Source organism: Bombina bombina, chromosome 1 (assembly GCF_027579735.1).
Source record: "Bombina bombina isolate aBomBom1 chromosome 1, aBomBom1.pri, whole genome shotgun sequence".
NCBI classification, from domain to species: Eukaryota; Metazoa; Chordata; class Amphibia; order Anura; family Bombinatoridae; genus Bombina; species Bombina bombina.
Window position 1 is genome coordinate 723,321,072 of NC_069499.1, and position 27,571 is coordinate 723,348,642.

General features: G+C 40.8%; 1 protein-coding gene across 1 annotated transcript in view; it reads left to right on the forward strand.

Moving 5' to 3' along the window:
• The window catches only part of LOC128645912 (transmembrane 9 superfamily member 2), a 662,966-nt gene that overhangs the window by 111,990 nt on the left and 523,405 nt on the right, over positions 1-27,571 (forward strand). Inside the window, exons 4-5 of the mRNA XM_053699233.1 lie at positions 8,342-8,463; positions 9,115-9,244. Of these exons, the coding sequence (XP_053555208.1) occupies positions 8,342-8,463; positions 9,115-9,244 (252 nt within the window). The remainder of the gene's footprint in view (positions 1-8,341; positions 8,464-9,114; positions 9,245-27,571) is intronic.

Consider the following 27,571-nt stretch of genomic DNA (forward strand, 5'->3'; position numbering starts at 1 on the left):
AGCACCTGCGTAGCCACGCAGGACTTGGTATGCAGATCTGGTGGACATGTCATCCTTTCCACCATGGACTCTGCCGCTGAGGCAGGACCTTCTACTCCAAGGTCCATTCAAACATCCAAATCTAGTTCCAAATCTAGTTTCTCTGCGTCTGACTGCTTGGAGATTGAACGCTTGATTTTATCAAAACGTGGTTTCTCCGAGTCGGTCATTGATACCTTGATTCAGGCTCGAAAGCCTGTCACCAGGAAAATCTATCATAAGATATGGTGTAAATATCTTCATTGGTGTGAATCCAAGGGTTACTCGTGGAGTAAGGTCAGGATTCCCAGGATACTATATTTTCTCCAAGAAGGATTGGAAAAGGGATTATCGGCTAGTTCCTTAAAGGGACAGATTTCTGCTCTGTCTATTCTTTTGCACAAGCGCCTGGCTGATGTTCCAGACGTTCAGGCGTTTTGTCAGGCTTTGGTTAGAATCAGGCCTGTGTTTAAACCTGTTGCTCCGCCATGGAGTTTAAATTTAGTTCTTAAGGTTCTTCAAGGGGTTCCGTTTGAACCCTTGCATTCCATAGATATCAAGCTTTTATCTTGGAAAGTTCTGTTTTTAGTAGCTATCTCTTCGGCTCGAAGAGTTTCAGAGTTATCTGCCTTGCAGTGTGATTCCCCTTATCTGATCTTCCATGCAGGTAAGGTAGTTTTGCGTACCAAACCTGGGTTTCTTCCTAAGGTAGTATCTATTAGGAATATCAATCAGGAAATTGTTGTTCCGTCACTGTGTCCTAATCCTTCTTCAAAGAAGGAACGTCTGTTACACAATCTTTACGTGGTTCGTGCTTTAAAGTTTTATTTTCAAGCTACTAAGGATTTTCGTCAAACATCTGCATTGTTTGTTGTCTACTCTGGAAAGAGGAGAGGCCAAAAGGCTTCGGCAACTTCTTTCTTTTTGGCTAAGAAGCATAATTCGTTTAGCCTATGAGACTGCTGAAAGAATTACAGCTCATTCTACTAGAGCGGTAGCTTCCACATGGGCTTTTAAACATGAGGTCTCTGTTTTGATTTGTAAGGCGGCGACTTGGTCTTCCCTTCATACTTTTTCTAAATTCTACAAATTTGAAACTTTTGCTTCCTCGGAGGCTATTTTTGGGAAAAGGGTCTTACAGGCAGTGGTGCCTTCTGTTTAAGTACCTGCCTTGTCCCTCCCTTCATCCGTGTCCTAAAGCTTTGGTATTGGTATCCCACAAGTAATGGTTGAACCCGTGGACTGGATACACCTTACAAGAGAAAACAAAATTTATGCTTACCTGATAAATGTATTTCTCTTGTGTTGCACAACTGTGTGTTCCCTTGGCAACCAGGGGATTAAAGAGACATTGTACTTCAAAATGTTATCTGCTGTTGTGTATTTAATTGTTTGCAAACAGCTACTTTTTTTTTTTTTCTGTAGAAAAGCTAAATAGGAGACAAAAACGCTGATTAATCTCCCAGTGGGGAAAGGGATTTTGTATGTGAAATACCTGCTTGTGTGTATTCAGCCCCCAAACTTTAGTTAGCATTTTAATATCTAACATAAATACTTCCAGGCTTAGCCCATTGTTATGGGCATGTCCTAGGTGATGGTTTTAATTTCCCATACATATAAATACTCAGCAGTAAGTATAACTAGTGAGTTGGAACACAATAATTGTAAACGCATTTTATAGCATAGTGTCTCTTTAAATAACTGCTGCTTGTCTATTTTGAGGGATTATACACATTACAAAGGTACAATATAAAACATTCTATTTATTTCTTTTTAATGACACGATGAGTCCACGGATCATCTTAAAGGGACATTAAACCCAATTTTTTTCTTTCATGATTCAGATAGAGAATACCATTTTAAACAACTTTCTAATTTACTTCTATTATCTAATTTGTTTCATTCTCTTGATATTCTTTCCTAAAAAGCATATCTAGATAGACTCAGTAGCTTCTGATTGGTGGCTGCACATAGATGCCTCATGTGATTGGCTCACCAATGCGCATTGCTATTTCTTTAACATAGGATATCTAAAGATTGCAGCAAATTAGATAATGGAAGTGAATTGGAATGTTGTTTAAAATGGTATTCTCTATCTGAATCATGAAATAAAAATGTGGGGTTTAGTGGCCCTTTAATTACTAATGGGATATTCACCTCCTGTTCGGCAGGAGGCGGCAAAAAGCACCACAGGAAAGCTGTTAAATAGCTCCTCCCTTCCCTCCCACTTCACTCATTCTCTTTGCCTACGTTAGTGATAGGAAGTGGTAAAGTGAGGTGTTAGAATAGATTCTTCAATCAAGAGTTTATTATTTTTAAAGTACTACAAGATTTTGCTGCTTTGTTCTGGGGTGTAGAGCTTTGGTGGCTTTAGAGCAATGGGAACTTGTGGGACTGATGCTGCCCTAACTCTGAAAAATCTGAGGCATATTACTCAGTATTTTCTCTTAATTCACAGGTCCATGTGAGGAATAGGACCTCTCAAACCTGGGAGCTGCCTTTGCTGTCGGGCAGAATATGAGGTAAGTGCTGACTTATTTCTGGGGTTAAAAGAAGAAAAAACTCAGAAGAAGTTGGACGGACACTTTGTAAATATGGGACATATAACGAAGCCCTTAATGCTTTGGGCACTTTATTTTGATCAGACATAAATTCTCCTTTATACTTAGGAGACTATATGCGTCAGCTAGACGCAGGCACTGGGCAAGCTATCAATTGTGGTGTTACACATCTCCCGGCGGTTGCATAAACAGACCCCCAAGGCTTACACTGATGGGAAGGTTAGGCGATTACCTTTCCAAAGGTGGGTCTTGGGGGTCTGTAGCTGCTTTGATGCCTGAGATACAGGCTTCTAAGCAGCATGCCCCCTGCTCCTATACTTAACATTGTTAAGTATAAATAAAGTTGCACGGTGACGTCACCACGCAAAACTGGAAGCCCCGGCGATGCCTGTCACTCTACAGGCACGATTGCCGGCTCTGAGCCGTCGTTGGCACATGAGTGGGAAACTCTGCGGCGGCTCAGAGCCGTCGTTAGCACTCAAGGGATTAAAAAAATTTTTTTGGGAGATCTTGGATTTTTGTGAATATGAAAGGACCAAGAGGTCATACAGAGGTTCACTTGTTTTTGTGTTGATGCCAATGTGGAACCACCAACTCTTTTTCTGTTGCTGTTCCTTTTTTTTTCTGAGACATTTTCCAAAGAGAATGCTGTCCAGAAATTTAATTACAATGTTCAATATATGCAATTTTTTCCTCAGGAGTCCCAAATGTTATTGCCCTCACATGCAGTGCCCTGCGCTTCCTCTATAACTAATTTTGGGGTTACTTTACAAGACTTCGCTCTTATGTCTTCTGATGCGTTGTCTGCTTTTCCGATGTTGCAGGGAAACGTTAGAGGAAAAACAGACATTCATCAAGCGAAGTTTCTGACACAGTGCAATTCCTCGTGCTGATGCTGAAGTTGTATCTTTTAGGTTTAAGCTAGAACACCTCCGTCTGTTACTCGCAGAGGTTTTAGCTACATTGGACGACAGCGACGCCTCGGTCGTAGTTAATCCTGCAAAATTTATATTAAAAAAATAAATTTAAAAAAATCATCCTATGGACAAAGGGTTACTAAAAAAGAGTTTGTACACCAGGGCTTACAATGGCAGCCAGCTGTGTGCATTGCTACCGTCACTAGTGTGGCTGCATATTGGTTAATGCGTTGCCTGATGCTATTAGGACAGACACTCCCCTGGATAAATCCAGGATAGGATAAAAGATCTTAAATTGGCTAATTCCTTTGATACGGATTCTTCCCTTTAAGAGATATCAAGCTGGGAACAAAGATTCAGGTTTCTCTATTCTAGCTCGCAGAGTCTTATGGTTAAAACCTTGTTCTGCGGAGGTATCCTCTAAGTCTCTAAGCCTTTAGTGATTTTTTTCAAGGGGAAGACCTTGTTTGGACTGGGCTTAAAGGAAATAATCTCTGATATTATGGGAGCTAAGGGTCATCTTCTCCCTCAGGATATGAGAAACAAACAAAAGGGGACGACAGGGTAATTTTTGCTCCTTTTGAAGTTTAAAGGGAAATTCTTCCTCCTCCAAGCAGGAACAATCTAAACTGTCATGGAACCCAATCAGTCTTGGAATAGGAGAAAACAATCCAAAAAGCCTGCTATTGAATCAAAGACAACATGAAGGGCCTGCCCCAGATCCGGGACCGGATCTTGTAGGTGGCAGACTTCCTTCTTCGTTCAGGTTTGGGTTCGAGATATTCAGGATCCCTGGACAGTAGAGATAGTGTCCCAGGGATACAAACTAGAGTTCAAAAGTTTTCCTCCCAGAGGCAGGTTTCTGCTTTTAAGATTCTTTGTCTGGACTACAGATAGAGCCATTCTTACACTGTGTAAGAGACCTTTCCAATCTGGGAGTGAATGTTCTTTTTCCGGTACAGGAACAGGGTCTGGGATTTTATTCCAATCTGTTCGTGGTTCCCAAAAAAGAGGGAACCTTCAGGCCTATTTTTTAGATCTCGAGTCTAAACAAATTTCTCAGGGTGCCGTCCTTCAAGATGGAAACTATTTGTTCTATTCTACCTTTGATCCAAGAGGGTCAATTTATTACAACAGTGGATTTAAAGGACGCATACCTGCATGTTTCCATTCACAGGGTTCATCACAAGTTCCTAAGGTTTGCTTTTCTGGACAAACATTTCCAGTTTGTAGCTCTTCCCTTTGGTCTTGCCATAGCCCCCAGAATTTTTACTAAGGTTCTGGGATCGCTGTTGGCGTTGCTTCGGTTACGGTGCATTGCAGTGGCGCCCTATCTGGACGACGTCCTAGTCCAGGCGCCATTGTTACAACAAGCAAGATCCCACACAGACATGGTGTTATCCTTCCTGCGATCTCAAGGGTGGAAGGTAAATTTGGAAGAGAGTTCCTTAGTCCCAAATACAAGGGTAACTTTCTTGGGAACTATAATAGATTCCCTATCAATGAAGATTTTTCTGACAGAAGTCAGGAAATCAAAGATTATCTATACTTGTCGAGTCCTTCAGTCCACTCTTCGGCCATCAGTGGCTCAGTGCATGGAGGCAATCGGGCTGATGGTGGCGTCAATGGACATCATCCTGTTTGCTCGGTTCCACCTCAGACCTCTGCAGTTAAGCATGCTTGGGCAATGGAACTGAGATTATGCGGATTTGTCTCCTCGAAAACTACTGGAGCAGGAGACAAGGGATTCTCTTCTATGGTGTTTGTCTCTGGATCATCTCTCCCAGGGGACCTGCTTTCACAGACAATCTTGGGTGAGTGTGACAACAGATGCCAGCCTTCTAGGATGGGGAGCAGTCTGGGGTTCCCTAAAAGATCGGAGTTTGGACTCGGTCAGAGTCTGTTCTTCCTATAAACATCCTGGAGCTAAGAGCGATCTTCAATGCTCGCCTGGCCTCAGCCTCGGTACAGTTTGTCAGGTTCCAGTCAGACAATATAACGTCAGTGGCTTACATTAATCATCAGGGAGGAGCGAGGAGTTCCTTAGTGATGACAGAGGTAACCAGGATAATTCAGTGGGCGGGATCCACATCCCAGGGGTAAACTACTGGGAGGCGGACTTCCTGAGCAGGCAGACCTTTCATCCGGGGGAGTGGGAACTCCATCCGGAAGTGTTCTCCAGTCTGATTCTCAAGTGGGGTCAGCCGGAATTAGATCTCATGGCATCTCGACAGAATGCCAAGCTCCCGAGTTATGGGTTGAGGTCCAGGGGACCCCCAAGCAGAACTTATCGATGTTCTGGCGGTGCCTTGGACCTTCAGTCTAGCATACCTATTTCCTCCGTTTGCACTTCTTCCTCGGGTCATTGCTCGAATCAAGCAGGAGAGGGCATTGGTGATCCTCATTGCTCCGGCTTGGCCTCGCAGGATTTGGTATGCAGATCTGGTGGACATGTCATCTCTGCCACCTTGGAGACTTCCGTTGAGGAAGGACCTTCTAATTCAAGGGTCCTTCCTTCCCCCAAATCTAGTTTCTCTGAAGCTGACTGCTTGGAGATTGAACGTTTAATATTATCCAAGCTGGGTTTTTCTGAATCGGTCATTGAGACCATTGAGCCTATGCATTCCTTAGATATTAAGTTATCTTGGAAAGTTTTTTTTCTTGTTGCTATTTCTTCTGCTTGTAGAGTGTCAGAGCTCTCAGCATTGCAATATGCTGACCAGGAGGTGAATATCCCATTAGTAATTAAGATGATCCGTGGACTCATCGTGTCAAAAAATAAATTTATCAGACAAGCATAAATTTTCTGTTTCTTGCCTTATTATGGAATTTAAAACAGTCTTACAATGTATATGTCTGTCTACATTTTGTTTTTAAATATTACTAGCTAATCAAGGCATGTTAAAGGGACATGAACCCAATAATTTTCCTTTCATGATTCAGACATTACATATTAACCAACTTTCCAATTTACTTCTATTATCCAATTTTGTTTTATTCTTTTGGTATCCTTTATTGAAGGAGCAGCAGTGCACTACTGTGAGCTAGCTGAACACATCAGGTAGGCAAATGATGAGGCATATATGTGCAGCCATCAATCAGCACCTAGCTTCTGAGCCTACTCGGGTATGATTTTCAACAAGGGTTAAGAACAAAGCAACTTCAATAATGGATTTAAATTGAAAAGTTGTTTAAAATTGTATTCTCTATTAATGAAAAATAGGGGGTTTCATCTGCTTTTAAAGGGACACTTTACACCTGTTTTTTAATAATCCCTAAAACCTACTTTTTCTTATTAATAAAAATAAAATAATCACTGCTGTCTTTTATCTGTTCCTCTTACCCCAAACTGTTGAAGGAGATTGTTTTGAAGTACAGTGTTGATCCAGTGCTTGATTTCCTATGTAAGCTGCCATATTGTAATGTACGTTTTAGGGGCACAATAGTCACATGCTCAAGATGCAGTCACATGTCACGCACAGCATATTACTTAGAGAATCACATCTGTCTGCAGCATGTGAGTCTCTGAACATACATATTTGTCACTCACAGTATAAATGTATTAGCTTTCCCCATCTATTTATATACACACAGATGCAGCACAGTTGAAATAAAATGCTTTATAAGCACTGTTTGTTTTTAATGCCCCCCCCACAGTTTTACTCTTCAAACTGCCCACAAGTTTTATGCTCTAAGCAAAAGCTGTTTGCAATGTCGTTAGTCATTTGTAAGCTCCGTGAGGGGGAGAGGGAGGCTCTCCGACACGCTGGATATACTGCTTATGTAAAGCACTTGTACCAGCTAACTGATCAGTTAGTAATGATTGTCTGTTTTATTTACCAGTGTGATCTGCTCCTGTCACACCCTCTGATCACACACAGTTCTGCTCTAGTGACAGTGTCTTGGCAGAGGGTGTGACAGGAGCAGATCACACTGCTAAATAAACAGAAGATCATTACTAACTGATCAGTTATCTGGTACATGTGCTTTAAATGATAAGCAGGAGAGATCATGAGAAGCAGAAATCTTCTGCACAGAGTACAATAAGGGCTAGATTTATTAAGCCCCTACGGCAGCAAGTTCTCTCAAGAACTTGCTCGCCGGGATTTATCAAGCAGCGGTCACCAGACCCTGTACGCCTCAGCGTTGATAAATCTAGCCCTAAGCGTGTCTGAGAGCCTCCCTCTCCCCCTCCCTCTCTCCCTCATGGAGCTTAGAAATGATTTATGACAATAGTGCCTGAAGCCGTGCACTGCAAACGGCTTTTGCTTAGAGCATGAAACTTGTGGGCAGTTTGAAGAGTAAAACTGTGTGTGTGTGTGTGTGTGTGTGTGTGTGGGGGGGGGGGTCATTAAAAACATAAACAGTGCATATAATGCATTTTATTTCAGTTGTGCTGCATATGTTTGTATATAAATAGAGGGGGAAAGCTAATACATTTTTATAATAAGAGATAAATAAGTATCTTCAGAAACTGCAGCTCACACTCTGCAAATTGATGTGATTCTCTAAGTATATGTAACAAATAATATGCCGTTTGTGTCGTGACTGTATCATGAGCATGTGACTGCTGTGCCCATGTAACGTACGTTACAATATGGCAGCTTACATAGTAGAATCAAGCACTGGATCAACACTGTACTTCAAAACAATCTTTGTCAACAGTTTGGGGTAAGAAAAACAGATAAAATAGACAGCAGTGATTTATTTTGTTTTTATTAATAAGATAAAGTAGGTTTTAGCAATTCAGGTGTTAAATGTCCCTTTTAAATTGTTTTGTAAAATAAAGTTAGATTTTAAAAAAATAGTTTCAATTCAAACATTTTTAATTTTGTCTTTTGGCAGTTTACGTTTAATAAAAATGAGACCTGCAAGAAAGTTTGTACTAAACAATATAAACCCAAAGATAATATCAATCTCCTGGAATTCATAAAGAAAGGAATAAAACTCAATTATCAACATCACTGGTGAGTAGCAAAAAACATTACCAAATATCATGCCATAATGTGCTAAAAAATAAATATATACAAATTATATACAGGTATACCTCACTTTACAGCGCTTCGCTAATACAGCACTTTGTGGAGCTGAAGTTCAACCTCTAAGGATTTTGAAACAGTGCTGTAATAATCGTGAGATTGCGAGAAAAGTATCTGGCACCATTTTGGTTTGCTTAGTTCACTCTGTTTACAGCATTACAGTGCAATATGTGTTTCAGTGCTATAGTCTGGCAAATTTTAATACAGTAATTATCACTATTTTACAGATGCAGTATTTATTGAATGCTGTGCTAGTGTTAAACTAAACGTAGCACTATTGCACCCCTAATATGTTAGTTCAAACACGTTTTCAAGTTTTTAAACACACTGGCAAGTGAAAAGAAAGCTAAAACTGCCTTGTTTCACTTTAAGGCGGTTTTCACTTTACAGCGGGGCACCGGTCCCTAACCCGCTGTATGAGCGGAGTATACCTGTATTTATATGTCTCTTTAAACATACTTTGCCCGTTTTTTTAACTTTTGTGTTCATTTGTAGAATAGTCTTTATCTTCAAAATAATTTTAGAAATAATATGAACAATTTGTATTCATATCTACATGTGGTTTGGTATCTTTTTCAGGATCATAGATAACATGCCGGTGACTTGGTGCTATGATGTGGAGGATGGACAAAAATATTGCAGTCCTGGATTTCCTATAGGTTGTGCAGTTACTTCAGATGGGAGAGCAAAAGATGCATGTGTTATCAGTGTAAGTAAATGCTCCATGAAAGTCGAGTTTAAAAAAAAATGTTGAAAGCCAAACATTTTCTTATTTTTGTGATTCAGACAGTGCATGTAATTATAAAAAGATTCCAGTTTACTTCTATTATCAAATTTGTTTTTTTACCATGGTATACTTTGTTTAAGCCGGTGTCTGGAGCACTGCATGACAGGAAATAGTGCTACCATCTAGTGCTCCTGCAAACAAATAACATTCTTGCAAAACTGCTGCCATGTAGTGTCTCAGGCTGCTGAGCATTATTTCAACACAAAGATACTAAGAGAATGAAGATATTTTGATAATAGAAGTAAATTAGAAAGTTGTTTAAAAGTACATTCTCTATCTGAATCAAGAAAAAGTTTGGATTTCATGTACCTTTAAATATTTTGACAGGGCCAAAATCCATAAATTCAAAGATATATATATATATATATACTAAATTATTGGGGAGTAGTATTTAATATATAATGTATAATATATATACGTGGGTGCAGACCCTGTTACACACATAGATTCACTATTCCAAAAGAGAGAAACACGAAGAGGACACAGTAGTGTCTTCTCCAAAGAAAGATAGGGATTTCAACTCTTTAATAAGAAATATGGACAGAGTCCCAAATAATTATATATATTGAAATTGGTGCACCCCTCCCCAGTGCAAGCTGGTTGGTGGTTGGGTCCCCTAAATCAAACCACACATAAATAATTAATAAATGAATTTTATTACAAGTGCAAAATATCAAGTGTTTCAAAGTATAAAAAACACATAGAAAAAACTGGCCAGCTCACAATAGTTGCTTACGATGCAAAAATGGTAACCTTTAATAAAGTTAGTACAGGGTTATTAAGCAACACCCCAAACCAGTGGGTAGCCCTGTGGTTACACAGGAATCTGCTACCATGGATATTGAAGGGGATCCATGCAAAATAACTAGAAAACAGCAGGATAGTATTGGCAACACCTCTCTCTCAGAGGATAACCCAAACTGATTGGAAAATTTGTTATCATGAGATAAATACCTGAGGATCTATGCCTAATACTTCTAAGTATGGAAAGAAAGTACATAACGTAACCACAGGGCTACCCACTGGTTTGGGGTGTTGCTTAATAACCCTGTACTAACTTTATTAAAGGTTACCATTTTTGCATCGTAAGCAACTATTGTGAGCTGGCCAGTTTTTTCTATGTGTTTTTTATATTTTGAAACACTTGATATTTTGCACTTGTAATAAAATTCATTTATTAATTATTTATGTGTGGTTTGATTTAGGGGACCCAGCCGCCGACCAGCTTGCGCTGGGGAGGGGTGCACCAATTTCAATATATATAATTATTTGGGACTCTGTCCATATTTCTTATTAAAGAGTTAATATATTTTTTTCTGGCGTGCTGAAATCCCTGTCTTTCTTTGGAGAAGACACTACTGTGTCCTCTTCGTGTTTCTCTCTTTTGGAATAGTGAATATATATATATATATATATATATATATATATATATATATATATATATATATATATATATATATACACACACACACACACATATATATTTCTCCAACATTGGTGTGTCCGGTCCACGGCGTCATCCTTACTTGTGGGATATTCCCTTCCCCAACAGGAAATGGCAAAGAGTCCCAGCAAAGCTGGTCACATGATCCCTCCTAGGTTCCGCACAGGCAACATCTCCACGGAGATGGTTAAGAGTTTTTTTGGTGTTTAAATGTAGTTTTTATTCTTCTATCAAGTGTTTGTTATTTTAAAATAGTGCTGGTATGTACTATTTACTCTGAAACAGAAAAGGATGAAGATTTCTGTTTGTAAGAGGAAGATGATTTTAGCAGACAGTAACTAAAATCGATTGCTGTTTCCACATAGGACTGTTGAGATGAAGTAACTTCAGTTGGGGGAAACAGTTAGCAGACTTTTCTGCTTAAGGTATGACTAGCCATATTTCTAACAAGACTGTGTAATGCTGGAAGGCTGTCATTTCCCCTCATGGGAACCGGTAAGCCATTTTCTTAGTCAAAAACAAACAGAATAAAGGGCTTATTATGGGCTAAAAAACTGGTAGACATTTTTATGGGCTAAATCGATTGCTTTATTTGTGCATATTATTCAAATTTAGGCTAACAATTGACATTTATAATCTTGGGGAACGTTTATAAAACGGCAGGCACTGTATTGGACACCTTTTTCAGTCAGGGGGCCTTTCTAGTCATAGACTGAGCCTCATTTTCGCGCCATTAATGCACAGTTGTTTTTTGAGAGCAGGGCATGCAGATGCATGTGTGAGGATCTAAGAATCTCTGAAAAAGCTTTTAGAAGGCGTCATTTGGTATCGTATTCCCCTCAGGGCTTGGTTGGGTCTTAGCAAAGACTGTATCTGGGACTGTATAGGGGTTAAATTGAAAAACGGCTCCGGTTCCGTTATTTTAAGGGTTAAAGCTCTGAAATTTGGTGTGCAATACCTTTAATGCTTTAAGACACTGTGGTGAAAATTTGGTAATTTTTGAACAATTCCTTCATACTTTTTCACATATTCAGTAATAAAGTGTTTTCTGTTTGAAATTTAAAGTGACAGTAACGGTTTTATTTTAAAAAGTTTTTTGTGCATTGTTGACAAGTTTAAGCCTGTTTAACATGTCTGTACCTTCAAATAAGCTATGTTCTATATGTATGAAAGCCAATGTGTCTCCCTATTTAAATTTATGTGATAATTGTGCCATAGCGTCCAAACAAAGTAAGGACAGTACTGCCACAAATAATGATATTGCCCAAGATGATTCCTCAAATGAGGGGAGTAAACATACTACATCATCTCCTACTGTGTCTACACCAGTTTTGCCCATGCAGGAGGCCCCTAGTACATCTAGTGCGCCAATACTTATTACCATGCAACAATTAACGGCTGTAATGGATAACTCCATAGCAAATCTTTTATCCAAAATGCCTACTTATCAGAGAAAGCGCGATTGCTCTGTTTTAAACACTGAAGAGCAAGAGGACGCTGATGATAATTGTTCTGTCATACCCTCACACCAATCTGAAGGGGCCATGAGGGAGGTTTTGTCTGAGGGAGAAATTTCAGATTCAGGAAAAATTTCTCATCAAGCTGAACCTGATGTTGTGACATTTAAATTTAAATTAGAACATCTCCGCGCACTGCTTAAGGAGGTGTTATCTACTCTGGATGATTGTGACAATTTGGTCATTCCAGAGAAATTATGCAAGATGGACAGGTTCCTAGAGGTTCCGGTGCCCCCCGACGCTTTTCCTATACCCAAGCGGGTGGCGGACATAGTAAATAAAGAGTGGGAAAAGCCCGGCATACCTTTTGTTCCTCCCCCTATATTTAAGAATTTATTTCCTATGGTCGACCCCAGAAAGGACTTATGGCAGACAGTCCCCAAGGTCGAGGGGGCAGTTTCTACTCTAAACAAACGCACTACTATTCCTATCGAAGATAGTTGTGCTTTCAAAGATCCTATGGATAAAAAATTGGAAGGTTTGCTTAAAAAGATTTTTGTACAGCAAGGCTACCTTCTACAACCAATTTCATGCATTGTTCCTGTCACTACGGCAGCGTGGTTCTGGTTCGAGGAACAAGAAAAGTCGCTCAGTAGAGAAACTCCATATGAGGAGGTTATGGACAGAGTTCACGCACTTAAATTGGCTAACTCTTTTATTTTAGATGCCGCTTTGCAATTAGCAAAATTAGCGGCAAAAAATTCAGGGTTTGCTATTGTGGCGCGCAGAGCGCTTTGGCTAAAGTCTTGGTCAGCGGATGTGTCATCCAAGACAAAATTACTTAACATTCCTTTCAAAGGTAAAACTTTATTTGGACCTGATTTGAAAGAGATTATTTCAGACATCACTGGGGGAAAGGGCCACGCCCTTCCACAGGATAGGTCTTTTAAGGCTAAAAATAAGCCTAATTTTCGTCCTTTTCACAGAAATGGACCAGCCTCTAATTCTGCATCCTCTAAGCAAGAGGGTAATGCCTCACAACCCAAACCAGCCTGGAAACCAATGCAAGGCTGGAACAAGGGTAAGCAGGCCAAGAAGCCTGCCACTGCTAACAAGACAGCATGAAGGAGTAGCCCCCAATCCGGGACCGGATCTGGTGGGGGGCAGACTCTCTCTCTTTGCTCAGGCTTGGGCAAGAGATGTTCAGGATCCTTGGGCGCTAGAAATAGTTTCTCAAGGTTATCTCCTGGATTTCAAGGAACTACCCCCAAGGGGAAGGTTCCACAAGTCTCACTTATCCTCAAACCAAATAAAGAGACAGGCATTCTTACTTTGTGTAGAAGACCTGTTAAAGATGGGAGTGATACACCCAGTTCCAATAAAGGAACAAGGAATGGGATTTTATTCCAATCTGTTCGTAGTTCCCAAAAAAGAGGGAACGTTCAGACCAATTTTGGATTTGAAGATCCTAAACAAATTTCTCAGGGTACCATCGTTCAAAATGGAAACTTTTCGAACGATTCTACCCACCATCCAGGAAAGTCAATTTATGACTACCGTGGATCTAAAGGATGCGTACCTACATATCCCTATCCACAAGGAACATCATCAGTTCCTAAGGTTCGCTTTTCTGGACAAACATTACCAGTTTGTGGCTCTTCCATTCGGATTAGCCACTGCTCCAAGGATTTTCACAAAGGTGCTAGGGTCCCTTCTAGCGGTTCTAAGACCAAGGGGCATTGCAGTAGTACCTTACTTGGATGACATTCTAATACAAGCGTCGTCCCTGTCAAAGGCAAAGGCTCATACGGACATCGTTCTAGCCTTTCTCACATCTCACGGATGGAAGGTGAACAAAGAAAAGAGTTCTCTGTCCCCGTCAACAAGAGTTCCCTTCTTGGGAACAATAATAGATTCCTTAGAAATGAGGATTTTTCTGACAGAGGTCAGAAAATCAAAACTTCTAAGCTCTTGTCAAGTGCTTCATTCTGTTCCTCGTCCTTCCATAGCTCTGTGCATGGAAGTAATAGGATTGATGGTTGCAACAATGGACATAGTTCCTTTTGCACGAATTCATCTAAGACCATTACAACTGTGCATGCTCAAACAGTGGAATGGGGATTATACAGACTTGTCTCTAATGATTCAAGTAGATCAAAAGACCAGAGATTCACTCCGTTGGTGGCTGACGCTGGACCATCTGTCCCAGGGAATGAGCTTCCGCAGGCCGGAGTGGGTCATTGTCACGACCGACGCCAGTCTAGTGGGCTGGGGTGCGGTCTGGGAATCCCTGAAAGCTCAGGGTCTATGGTCTCGGGAAGAGTCTTTTCTCCCGATAAACATTCTGGAACTGAGAGCGATATTCAATGCTCTCATAGCTTGGCCTCAACTAGCAAAGGCCAAATTCATAAGGTTCCAATCAGACAACATGACGACTGTTGCTTATATCAATCATCAAGGGGGAACAAAGAGTTCCTTGGCGATGAAAGAAGTGACCAAAATAATTCAATGGGCGGAGGATCACTCCTGCCACTTGTCTGCGATCCACATCCCAGGAGTGGAAAATTGGGAAGCGGATTTTCTGAGTCTTCAGACATTTCATCCGGGGGAGTGGGAACTCCATCCGGAAATCTTTGCCCAAATAACTCAATTATGGGGCATTCCAGACATGGATCTGATGGCGTCTCGTCAGAACTTCAAGGTTCCCTGCTACGGGTCCAGATCCAGGGATCCCAAGGCGACTCTAGTAGATGCACTAGTAGCTCCTTGGACTTTCAACCTAGCTTACATATTCCCACCGTTTCCTCTCATTCCCAGGCTGGTAGCCAGGATCAATCAGGTGAGGGCCTCGGTGATCTTGATAGCTCCTGCGTGGCCACGCAGGACTTGGTATGCAGACCTGGTGAATATGTCATCGGCTCCACCATGGAAGCTACCTTTGAGACAGGACCTTCTTGTTCAAGGTCCATTCGAACACCCAAATCTGGTCTCCCTCCAACTGACGGCTTGGAGATTGAACGCTTGATTCTATCAAAGCGTGGGTTTTCAGATTCGGTGATAGATACTCTGGTTCAGGCCAGAAAACCTGTAACTAGAAAAATTTACCATAAAATATGGAAAAAATATATCTGTTGGTGTGAATCCAAAGGATTCCCATGGAATAAGATAAAAATTCCTAAGATTCTCTCCTTTCTTCAAGAAGGTTTGGAGAAAGGATTATCTTCAAGTTCTCTAAAGGGACAGATCTCGGCTTTATCTGTCTTACTACACAAAAGACTGGCAGCTATGCCAGATGTTAAAGCATTTGTTCAGGCTCTGGTTAGGATCAAGCCTGTTTACAGACCTTTGACTCCTCCCTGGAGTCTAAATCTAGTTCTTTCAGTTCTTCAAGGGGTTCCGTTTGAACCCTTACATTCCATAGATATTAAGTTACTATCTTGGAAAGTTTTGTTTTTGGTTGCAATTTCTTCTGCTAGAAGAGTTTCAGAGTTATCTGCTCTGCAGTGTTCTCCTCCTTATCTGGTGTTCCATGCAGATAAGGTGGTTTTGCGTACTAAGCCTGGTTTTCTTCCTAAAGTTGTTTCTAACAAAAATATTAACCAGGAGATAGTTGTTCCTTCTTTGTGTCCGAATCCAGTTTCAAAGAAGGAACGTTTGTTACACAATTTGGACGTTGTCCGTGCTCTAAAGTTCTATTTAGAGGCTACTAAAGATTTCAGACAAACATCTTCCTTGTTTGTTGTTTATTCTGGTAAAAGGAGAGGTCAAAAAGCGACTTCTACCTCTCTTTCCTTTTGGCTTAAAAGCATCATCCGATTGGCTTATGAGACTGCCGGACGGCAGCCTCCTGAAAGAATCACAGCTCACTCCACTAGGGCTGTGGCTTCCACATGGGCCTTCAAGAACGAGGCTTCTGTTGACCAGATATGTAAGGCAGCGACTTGGTCTTCACTGCACACTTTTGCCAAATTTTACAAATTTGATACTTTTGCTTCTTCGGAGGCTATTTTTGGGAGAAAGGTTTTGCAAGCTGTGGTTCCTTCCGTTTAGGTGACCTGATTTGCTCCCTCCCTTCATCCGTGTCCTAAAGCTTTGGTATTGGTTCCCACAAGTAAGGATGACGCCATGGACCGGACACACCAATGTTGGAGAAAACAGAATTTATGCTTACCTGATAAATTACTTTCTCCAACGGTGTGTCCGGTCCACGGCCCGCCCTGTTTTTTTAATCAGGTCTGATGAATTATTTTCTCTAACTACAGTCACCACGGTATCATATGGTTTCTCCTATATATATTTCCTCCTGTCCGTCGGTCGAATGACTGGGGTGGGCGGAGCCTAGGAGGGATCATGTGACCAGCTTTGCTGGGACTCTTTGCCATTTCCTGTTGGGGAAGAGAATATCCCACAAGTAAGGATGACGCCGTGGACCGGACACACCATTGGAGAAAGTAATTTATCAGGTAAGCATAAATTCTGATATATATATATATATATATATATATATATATATATATATATATATATATATATATATATATATATATATATATATATATATATATATATATATATATATATATATATATATATTAAAAACAGGAACCAGCCCGGATCTTATCAAAAACAGGGGTCAAAATTTATTGACGTTTCGGGGAGTAAACCTCCCCTTCCTCAGATTTTCAGAGGTTTACTCCCCGAAACGTCAACAAATTTTGACCCCTGTATTTGAAAAAAAAATCCTGTCTGGTTCCTGTTTTATTGAAGATTGTTTACTACACAGAACCTTTAGGTGGTTGGCTCATGGACGGCTGGTTCACATTGTGAGATAGGTATATAGATATACATTGCATTCACATTTGTCAGAGCCTGCTACAGTACATAGAACCTCCGTCGCTCCAGAATGAATAATAATTAAGAAGGAATTGTATTGCTTTGCTCTTCAAAAAGGGAAGCAGGGATGATCCAGGAAGCTATAGACCAGTTAGTCTGACATCAATAGTGGGGAAGATATTTGAAGGGAATATATTGATGAGCATATTCGTGTAAACAAGATTATGAGTTCTTATCAGTATGGTTTTAGGAGAAATAGATCACGTCAAACTAATCTAATTAGATTCTACGAGGAAGTAATTAAAAATATAAATAAAGGGGAATCAGTTGATGTGATATACTTAGATTTGGCAAAGGCATTTGATACAGTGCCACATGATAGATTAATGTACAAAATTAAGGGACTGGGAATAGCTGAAAATGTTAGCTCATGGATAAATAACTGGATAAAAGATAGGGAGCAACGAGTAGTAGTAAATGGATCATACTCATTTTGGACAAAGGTAATCAGTGGAGTTCCCCAGGGATCAGTACTGGGCCCCGTTCTTTGTAATATTTTTATAATTGACTTGGAGCAAGGATTAAATAGCGACATCTCTATTTTTGCAGATGATACGAAGTTAAGTAAGGTCATTAGGTCAGAGCAGGATGAACTTTCATTACAAAGGGATCTGCAAAAATTAGAAGTATGTTCAAGTAAATGGAAAATGCGATTTAATACGGAAAAATGCAAGGTTCTACATTTTGGAAGTAAAAATAAGCAGGCAACGTATTTTTTAAATGGGACAAGACTTAGCCAAACAGAGGAGGAAAGGGATTTGGCAGTAGTAATAGATAACCAGCTAAAGATGGGTGCACAATGCAGGGCAGCGGCTTCAAAGGCTAATAAGATACTAGCATGTATTAAAAGAGGCATTGATTCAAGGGAGGAAAGCATAATTCTGTCACTATATAAAGCCCTGGTAAGACCTCCCCTTGAGTATGGAGTGCAGTTCTGGGGACCGATCGCAAAAAAAGATATTGCAGAACTAGAAAAAGTTCAGAGAAGGGCCACAAAACTAATAAGGGGATTGGAGAAATTAACCTATGAGGAGAGACTAGTCAAACTGGGTCTTTTTTACTTTAGAAAAAAGGTGCTTGAGAGGTGACATGATTTTTTTTATATAAATATATTCAAGGCCTATATTCAGAGATGGCAGAAGCTCTGTTAATTCCAAGGAAATTGTTTCTGACGAGGTCACAATTTAAGGTTGGAGGAAAGGAGATTTAATCGATGTGGGGGTTTAGGGGTTAATAGGTTTAGTAAGTGGTAGTGATGTGGGAGGCCAGGGGTTTAGGGGTTAATAACTTTATTTAGTTGCGGTGGGCTCCGGGAGCGGCAGGATAGGGGTTAATAACTTTTATTTAGGCAGTGTCGGGGGCAGCAGATTAGGGGTTAATAAGTATAATGTAGGTGGCGGCGGTCTCGGGGAAGCAGATTAGGGGTGTTTAGACTTGGGGAACATGTTAGGGTGTTAGGTGTAAACGTAACTTTTATTCTCCCATAGGAATCAATGGGATATTGGGCAGCAGCGAACATAAGCTTTCGCTGCATCACACTCCCATTGATTCCTATGGCATCCGTGGCCTCCAGCGTACCTGGTAGTTATTTGATAACTAGCAAAAGTAGTCAGATAGTGCCGAATTTGCATTCAAAACATCTGTAGTGACGTAAGCATCGATCTGTGTCGGACTGAGACCGGCGGATCGTATGTTACGTCACAAAATTCTACTTTTGCCGGTCTGTAGGCTTTGATAAATAAGGGGAATCAAGCTCGCTACAATTACGCTGCGGAATTCCAGTGTATTTGCGGTTGACGGCTTGATAAATAGGCCCCATATTCTCTTTCTCTCACAATATTTTTTCTCCTTGCAGTTGGGGATGTCTTGCCTAACCCAGGTTCAACCTCTGCCTCTTTCTGCTCACTACCACAATTGACACCTCCAAAATCTTGCCCACATAATCCTCATTACTTTAATTTCTGTTAATACCCCAGAATTATTTTGGTCCTTTTACAATGCATACTCGGTATACAACAAGTTTACTTTAATGACAAATTCATTCCATAATAACTCAACCTGTTAGCTCTCATAGAAACTTGGCTCTGCACTTTAGTCACTCAATATTCTATACCTTCCACTGCATTCCTTCACCCTCTCCCTTTTTTCTCATCTTTTGATTTTCCTGCTATCCATCTCTTCCCTCCTGTATCTCTACATGTTGCTGTTATCTGAAAGCCTCCTGGCCCAGCATCACAATTTGTAGACCACTTTAGAGCCTGACTTCTGCATTTTCTTTCTTGTAACAACCCTTCCCTCATTTTAGGTGACTTCAACATACCCATTGACAATCCTAACATGCCTGCTGCCTCTAAACCTCTATCTCTTAATACCTCTTTTGGGCTGTCCCAGTAGACAACATCTCCAACACAATGGGAATTCATCTCAATTGATCTGGTTTTCAACAATCTCTGTGCCCTTGCCAAGTTCTATAACTTCCCCTTTTCTCTCTCTGATCACCATCTACTAACTGTCTTTCTTTTTTTCTTACTGCAGCATCCTCACAAATACCTAAAAAACTGATATCTTACAGGAATTTAAATTACTTGCACCTTACAGACTTTTCTGATCAACTAAAACCTCTACTCTTCAAAATGTAATCCCTTAATTGCAAATACCTTATGGCCTTACTGTGTAATTCTTCACTAAAATCAACACTTAACAAAGCTGCACACTCCACTGTTGTCATGCACCATGCACTCGACAACAACCATGGCAAACAAAACAGACCCGCTATCTTCAGAGATGTTCATGGACTACTAAACATCAGTGGTTTCCTGCATTATAAATTCATCCTCAGATCATATCAGCCTGGCCAAACAAGTCTACTTCTCTCTTTCTTCTGTTAAGTGTGATCAGTCCACGGGTCATCATTACTTCTGGGATATTACTCCTCCCCAACAGGAAGTGCAAGAGGATTCACCCAGCAGAGCTGCATATAGCTCCTCCCCTCTACGTCACTCCCAGTCATTCTCTTGCACCCAACGACTAGATAGGATGTGTGAGAGGACTATGGTGATTATACTTAGTTTTATGTCTTCAATCAAAAGTTTGTTATTTTAAAATAGCACCGGAGTGTGTTATTATCTCTCTGGCAGAGTTTGAAGAAGAATCTACCAGAGTTTTTTGTTATGATTTTAGCCGGAGTAGTTAAGATCATATTGCTGTTTCTCGGCCATCTGAGGAGAGGTAAACTTCAGATCAGGGGACAGCGGGCAGATGAATCTGCATAGAGGTATGTAGCAGTTTTTATTTTCTGACAATGGAATTGATGAGAAAATCCTGCCATACCGATATAATGTCATGTATGTATACTTTACACTTCAGTATTCTGGGGAATGGTACTTCACTAGAATTACACTGTAAGAAATACATAAAGCTGTTTAATAACTAGAGATTATGTTTAACGTTTTTGCTGGAATGTAAAATCGTTTTCATTTGCTGAGGTACTGAGTGAATAAATGTTTGGGCACTATTTTTCCACTTGGCAGTTGCTTAATCTGTTTTCTGACAGTTTCTGTTCTCCCTCACTGCTGTGTGGGAGGGGGAGGGGCCGTTTTTTGGCGCTTTTACTATGCATCAAATATTTCAGTCAGCAACTCATTGTATTCCCTGCATGATCCGGTTCATCTCTACAGAGCTCAGGGGTCTTCAAAACTTATTTTGAGGGAGGTAATTTCTCTCAGCAGAGCTGTGAGAATTATAGTTTGACTGAGATAAAAAACGTTTATTCTGTAATTTGTTTCCTGCTTTCAGAATTTGTTATCTTTGCTAATGGGATTAAACCTTTGCTAAAGTTGTGTTGTTTACAAGGATTGAGGCTATAACTGTTTCAATTTATTAATTTTCAACTGTCATAGATCTTCTGTGCTTCTTAAAGGCACAGTACGTTTTAATATTATTCTAATTGAATTGTATTTCCAAGTTGCAAGTTTATTTGCTAGTGTGTTAAACATGTCTGATTCAGAGGATGATACCTGTGTCATTTGTTGCAATGCCAAAGTGGAGCCCAATAGAAATTTATGTACTAACTGTATTGATGCTACTTTAAATAAAAATCAATCTGTACAAATTGAACAAATTTCACCAAACAACGAGGGGAGAGTTATGCCGACTAACTCGCCTCACGTGTCAGTACCTACATCTCCCGCTCAGAGGGAGGTGCGTGATATTGTAGCGCCGAGTACATCTGGGCGGCCATTACAAATCACATTACAGGATATGGCTACTGTTATGACTGAGGTTTTGGCTAAATTACCAGAACTAAGAGGTAAGCGTGATCACTCTGGGGTGAGAACAGAGTGCGCTGATAATATTAGGGCCATGTCAGACACTGCGTCACAGGTGGCAGAACATGAGGACGGAGAACTTCATTCTGTGGGTGACGGTTCTGATCCAAACAGACTGGATTCAGATATTTCAAATTTTAAATTTAAACTGGAAAACCTCCGTGTATTACTAGGGGAGGTGTTAGCGGCTCTGAATGATTGTAACACAGTTGCAATACCAGAGAAAATGTGTAGGTTGGATAAATATTTTGCGGTACCGACGAGTACTGAGGTTTTTCCTATACCTAAGAGACTTACTGAAATTGTTACTAAGGAGTGGGATAGACCCGGTGTGCCGTTCTCACCCCCTCCGATATTTAGAAAAATGTTTCCAATAGACGCCACCACAAGGGACTTATGGCAAACGGTCCCTAAGGTGGAGGGAGCAGTTTCTACCTTAGCTAAGCGTACCACTATCCCGGTGGAGGATAGCTGTGCTTTTTCAGATCCAATGGATAAAAAGTTAGAGGGTTACCTTAAGAAAATGTTTGTTCAACAAGGTTTTATATTGCAACCCCTTGCATGCATTGCGCCGATCACGGCTGCAGCGGCATTCTGGATTGAGTCTCTGGAAGAGAACATTGGTTCAGCTACTCTGGACGACATTACGGACAGGCTTAGAGTCCTTAAACTAGCTAATTCATTCATTTCGGAGGCCGTAGTACATCTTACTAAACTTACGGCGAAGAATTCAGGATTCGCCATTCAGGCACGCAGGGCGCTGTGGCTAAAATCCTGGTCAGCTGATGTTACTTCTAAGTCTAAATTGCTTAATATACCTTTCAAAGGGCAGACCTTATTCGGGCCCGGGTTGAAAGAGATTATCGCTGACATTACAGGAGGTAAAGGCCATGCCCTGCCTCAGGACAAAGCCAAAGCCAAGACTAGACAGTCTAATTTTCGTTCCTTTCGTAATTTCAAAGCAGGAGCAGCATCAACTTCCTCTGCACCAAAACAGGAAGGAGCTGTTGCTCGCTACAGACAAGGCTGGAAACCTAACCAGTCCTGGAACAAGGGCAAGCAGACTAGGAAACCTGCTGCTGCCCCTAAAACAGCATGAATTGAGGGCCCCCAATCCGGGATCGGATCTAGTGGGGGGCAGACTTTCTCTCTTCGCCCAGGCTTGGGCAAGAGATGTTCAGGATCCCTGGGCGCTAGAGATAATATCTCAGGGATACCTTCTGGACTTCAAATACTCTCCTCCAAGAGAGAGATTTCATCTGTCAAGATTGTCAACATTCCAGACAAAGAAAGAGGCGTTTCTACGCTGCGTACAAGAGCTCTTGTTAATGGGAGTAATCCATCCAGTTCCACGATCAGAACAGGGACAGGGGTTTTACTCAAATCTGTTTGTGGTTCCCAAAAAAGAGGGAACTTTCAGACCAATCCTGGACTTAAAGATCCTAAACAAATTCCTAAGAGTTCCATCGTTCAAGATGGAGACTATTCGGACAATTTTACCTATGATCCAAGAAGGTCAGTACATGACCACTGTAGATTTAAAAGATGCTTACCTTCACATACCGATTCACAAAGATCATTATCGGTACCTAAGGTTTGCCTTCCTAGACAGGCATTACCAGTTTGTGGCTCTTCCATTCGGATTGGCTACAGCTCCAAGTATCTTCACAAAGGTTCTGGGTGCTCTTCTGGCGGTACTAAGACCGCGGGGAATCTCGGTAGCTCCATACCTAGACGACATTCTGATACAAGCTTCAAGCTTTCAAACTGCCAAGTCTCATACAGAGTTAGTGCTGGCATTTCTAAGGTCACATGGATGGAAGGTGAACGAAAAGAAAAGTTCACTCGTTCCACTCACAAGAGTTCCCTTCCTGGGGACTCTTATAGATTCTGTAGAAATGAAGATTTACCTGACAGAGGACAGGCTAACAAGACTTCAAAGTGCTTGCCGCACCCTTCATTCCATTCAACACCCGTCAGTGGCTCAATGCATGGAGGTAATCGGCTTAATGGTAGCGGCAATGGACATAGTACCCTTTGCACGCTTACACCTCAGACCACTGCAACTGTGCATGCTAAGTCAGTGGAATGGGGATTACTCAGACTTATCCCCTTCTCTGAATCTGGATCAAGAGACCAGAAATTCTCTTCTATGGTGGCTTTCTCGGCCACATCTGTCCAGGGGGATGCCATTCAGCAGACCAGACTGGACAATTATAACAACAGACGCCAGCCTTCTAGGTTGGGGTGCCGTCTGGAATTCTCTGAAGGCTCAGGGACAATGGAGTCAGGAGGAGAGTCTCCTGCCAATAAACATTCTGGAATTGAGAGCAGTTCTCAATGCCCTCCTGGCTTGGCCCCAGTTGACAACTCGGGGGTTCATCAGGTTTCAGTCGGACAACATCACGACTGTAGCTTACATCAACCATCAGGGAGGGACAAGAAGCTCCCTAGCTATGATGGAAGTATCAAAGATAATTCGCTGGGCAGAGTCTCACTCTTGCCACCTGTCAGCAATCCACATCCCGGGAGTGGAGAACTGGGAGGCGGATTTCTTAAGTCGTCAGACTTTTCATCCGGGGGAGTGGGAACTTCATCCGGAGGTCTTTGCCCAAATACTTCGACGTTGGGGCAAACCAGAGATAGATCTCATGGCGTCTCGACAGAACGCCAAGCTTCCTCGTTACGGGTCCAGATCCAGGGATCCAGGAGCAGTCCTGATAGATGCTCTGACAGCACCTTGGGACTTCAGGATGGCTTACGTGTTTCCACCCTTCCCGTTGCTTCCTCGATTGATTGCCAGAATCAAACAAGAGAGAGCATCAGTGATTCTAATAGCACCGGCGTGGCCACGCAGGACTTGGTATGCAGACCTGGTGGACATGTCATCCTGTCCACCTTGGTCTCTACCTCTGAAACAGGACCTTCTGATACAGGGTCCCTTCAAACATCAAAATCTAACTTCTCTGAAGCTGACTGCTTGGAAATTGAACGCTTGATTTTATCAAGACGTGGGTTTTCTGAGTCAGTTATTGATACCTTAATACAGGCTAGGAAACCTGTTACCAGAAAGATTTACCATAAGATATGGCGTAAATACCTATATTGGTGTGAATCCAAAGGTTACTCTTGGAGTAAGGTTAGGATTCCTAGGATATTGTCTTTTCTACAAGAAGGTTTAGAAAAGGGTTTATCTGCTAGTTCTTTAAAGGGACAGATCTCAGCTCTGTCCATTCTGTTACACAAACGTCTGTCAGAAGTTCCTGACGTCCAGGCTTTTTGTCAGGCTTTGGCCAGGATTAAGCCTGTGTTTAAAACTGTTGCTCCACCATGGAGTTTAAACCTTGTTCTTAAGGTTTTACAGGGCGTTCCGTTTGAACCCCTTCATTCCATTGATATAAAGTTGTTATCTTGGAAAGTTCTATTTTTAATGGCTATTTCCTCGGCTCGAAGAGTCTCTGAATTATCAGCCTTACATTGTGATTCTCCTTATTTGATTTTTCATTCGGATAAGGTAGTCCTGCGTACTAAACCTGGGTTCTTACCTAAGGTAGTTACTAACAGGAATATCAATCAAGAGATTGTTGTTCCTTCTTTATGCCCAAATCCTTCTTCAAAGAAGGAACGTCTACTGCACAACCTGGATGTAGTCCGTGCTCTAAAATTTTACTTACAGGCAACTAAGGAATTTCGACAAACGTCTTCTCTGTTTGTCATTTACTCTGGGCAGAGGAGAGGTCAAAAAGCTTCCGCTACCTCTCTTTCTTTTTGGCTTCGTAGCATAATTCGTTTAGCTTATGAGACTGCTGGACAGCAGCCTCCTGAAAGAATTACAGCTCATTCTACTAGAGCTGTGGCTTCCACTTGGGCCTTCAAGAATGAGGCTTCTGTTGAACAGATTTGCAAGGCTGCAACTTGGTCTTCGCTTCATACTTTTTCCAAATTTTACAAATTTGACACTTTTGCTTCATCGGAGGCTATTTTTGGGAGAAAGGTTCTTCAGGCAGTGGTTCCTTCTGTATAAAGAGCCTGCCTATCCCTCCCGTCATCCGTGTACTTTTGCTTTGGTATTGGTATCCCAGAAGTAATGATGACCCGTGGACTGATCACACTTAACAGAAGAAAACATAATTTATGCTTACCTGATAAATTGCTTTCTTCTGTAGTGTGATCAGTCCACGGCCCGCCCTGTTTTTAAGGCAGGTAAATATTTTTTAATTTATACTCCAGTCACCACTTCACCCTTGGCTTTTCCTTTCTCGTTGGTCCTTGGTCGAATGACTGGGAGTGACGTAGAGGGGAGGAGCTATATGCAGCTCTGCTGGGTGAATCCTCTTGCACTTCCTGTTGGGGAGGAGTAATATCCCAGAAGTAATGATGACCCGTGGACTGATCACACTACAGAAGAAAGGAATTTATCAGGTAAGCATAAATTATGTTTTTTCAACCTTTAACTCCCTTCTGTGTCCACCTGCTCCTCTGCCCACTACCAAACTTACTGCTCAGATTATTGCTAATAATTTAAAAAATAAAATTGGCACAATTAGAAGAAACATCTTTTCCTCAAAATCAACCATCCTACCCACCTCTTCTATTAACAAAACTCTGTTACTTCTCTCCTGTAACAGAAAAATAAGTTTTCATACTCCTATCTTCTGTTCATCTTACAACCTGTCCACTTGACCCTATTTCTTCACGACTTCCTTTCTCTCTTTGCTTCTTTTTTTTTTTTTTTTTTTTTTGATTATATCAATAAGGCAGTCTTTATTGCAAATAATCCACAGAAGAATTCCTTTAAAAAGAAAGAAAGGATATCCATAGCATAACTCTGTATAAGTATATGAGCACAAATCCCACTCCTGAGATTTTCTACTCACGCTAAACTAGCTTTAGTGAAAGCACTTTTTTTTTTTTTATAAAACCTATAGTAGGTCACTAAGGGTTTGCAGCAACTTACAGCTTCTAATACTTTTTAGCGCCTAATAGTCCTTACAGATGGGACCATATATTACACACTGTGTTTACAAATCCATTACAGATGCTCCACTCCAACGTACGTTTCGCTATTTGATTGTAGCATTGTCAGGTTATTTCAAACCTGTCCTCAGGCCCCCATAACAGGCCAAATTTACAGCATCTCCTAGGGTGAGAGCTGGTAAAATAACCATGTTTACTAATCAGCTGATTATTTTTTTGTGCTCCAGTTCGGATATCCTTAAAATCTGGCCTGTCAGGAAGCTCTAGAGTAAGTTTCCTAAGAAAGCTTCCCTAAGCATCCCTTAGGAGGCCAGATGTTAGTCTTCCAGTCTTTCTCTTTTGGTTCATACCTTCTCTAGAAAACCTCTTGTTTTTAAATCTGACACATTCCTGAGCTAGCTGGTTGTTTCTCCGTAACACACTTTAGATTTAAGAGCCAAACCAATTTCTCCTCCCTTTATTTAAATAGTGACTTGATTGGCTTAGCATGAACCGATGGAAGGGGGAAGGGTTATATGTAATTCTGGGTTAGGGATTCAACACCCTCCAACATCTGGGGTGAGTTGTTTTTTCCTTTTTCAATGATCAGAGATCTTCAGCCCACCAGCACTGATACCGATATTGTTTTAGTTTTTCTTTGTGACTTAGTTTATGCTAAAAAGTTCAAATTAATAATTTATTATGCTAAACTTATCCAAACCATTTCTATTACTATTTATATGCATGACTAAGTAATCATGTCAATAAATCAGTCTGCAGTGTTGGCAAATGTGGAACTTGCTTCTGAATTCCTCCAGGAGCCAAAATATAATTTAAGAGGAATTATATGAATGGTACCTGGAATTGCATGTAATCGTCTTAGATTACCGGAACCATGTAGTAGTTCCCTTAGCAAACTTTTTAATGATTTTTTTTTTTTTTTTTTTTTTTTTTTTTTTTTTGAATTTTCAAAAGAGCTTTATTGATGTTAAAAAACAAGAGAAATACATACATATAACTTGGACATGTAGCTTAGCATTGATAATAAGACATAAAGTTATATCATGTTGGTTCACTACATTATGTATATAACAACTTGTAAAATACCTTGTATGTTATGACTAGGTTAATCTCTTCACATCAATGTATTGCTTTTAATGCCTAAATTTTA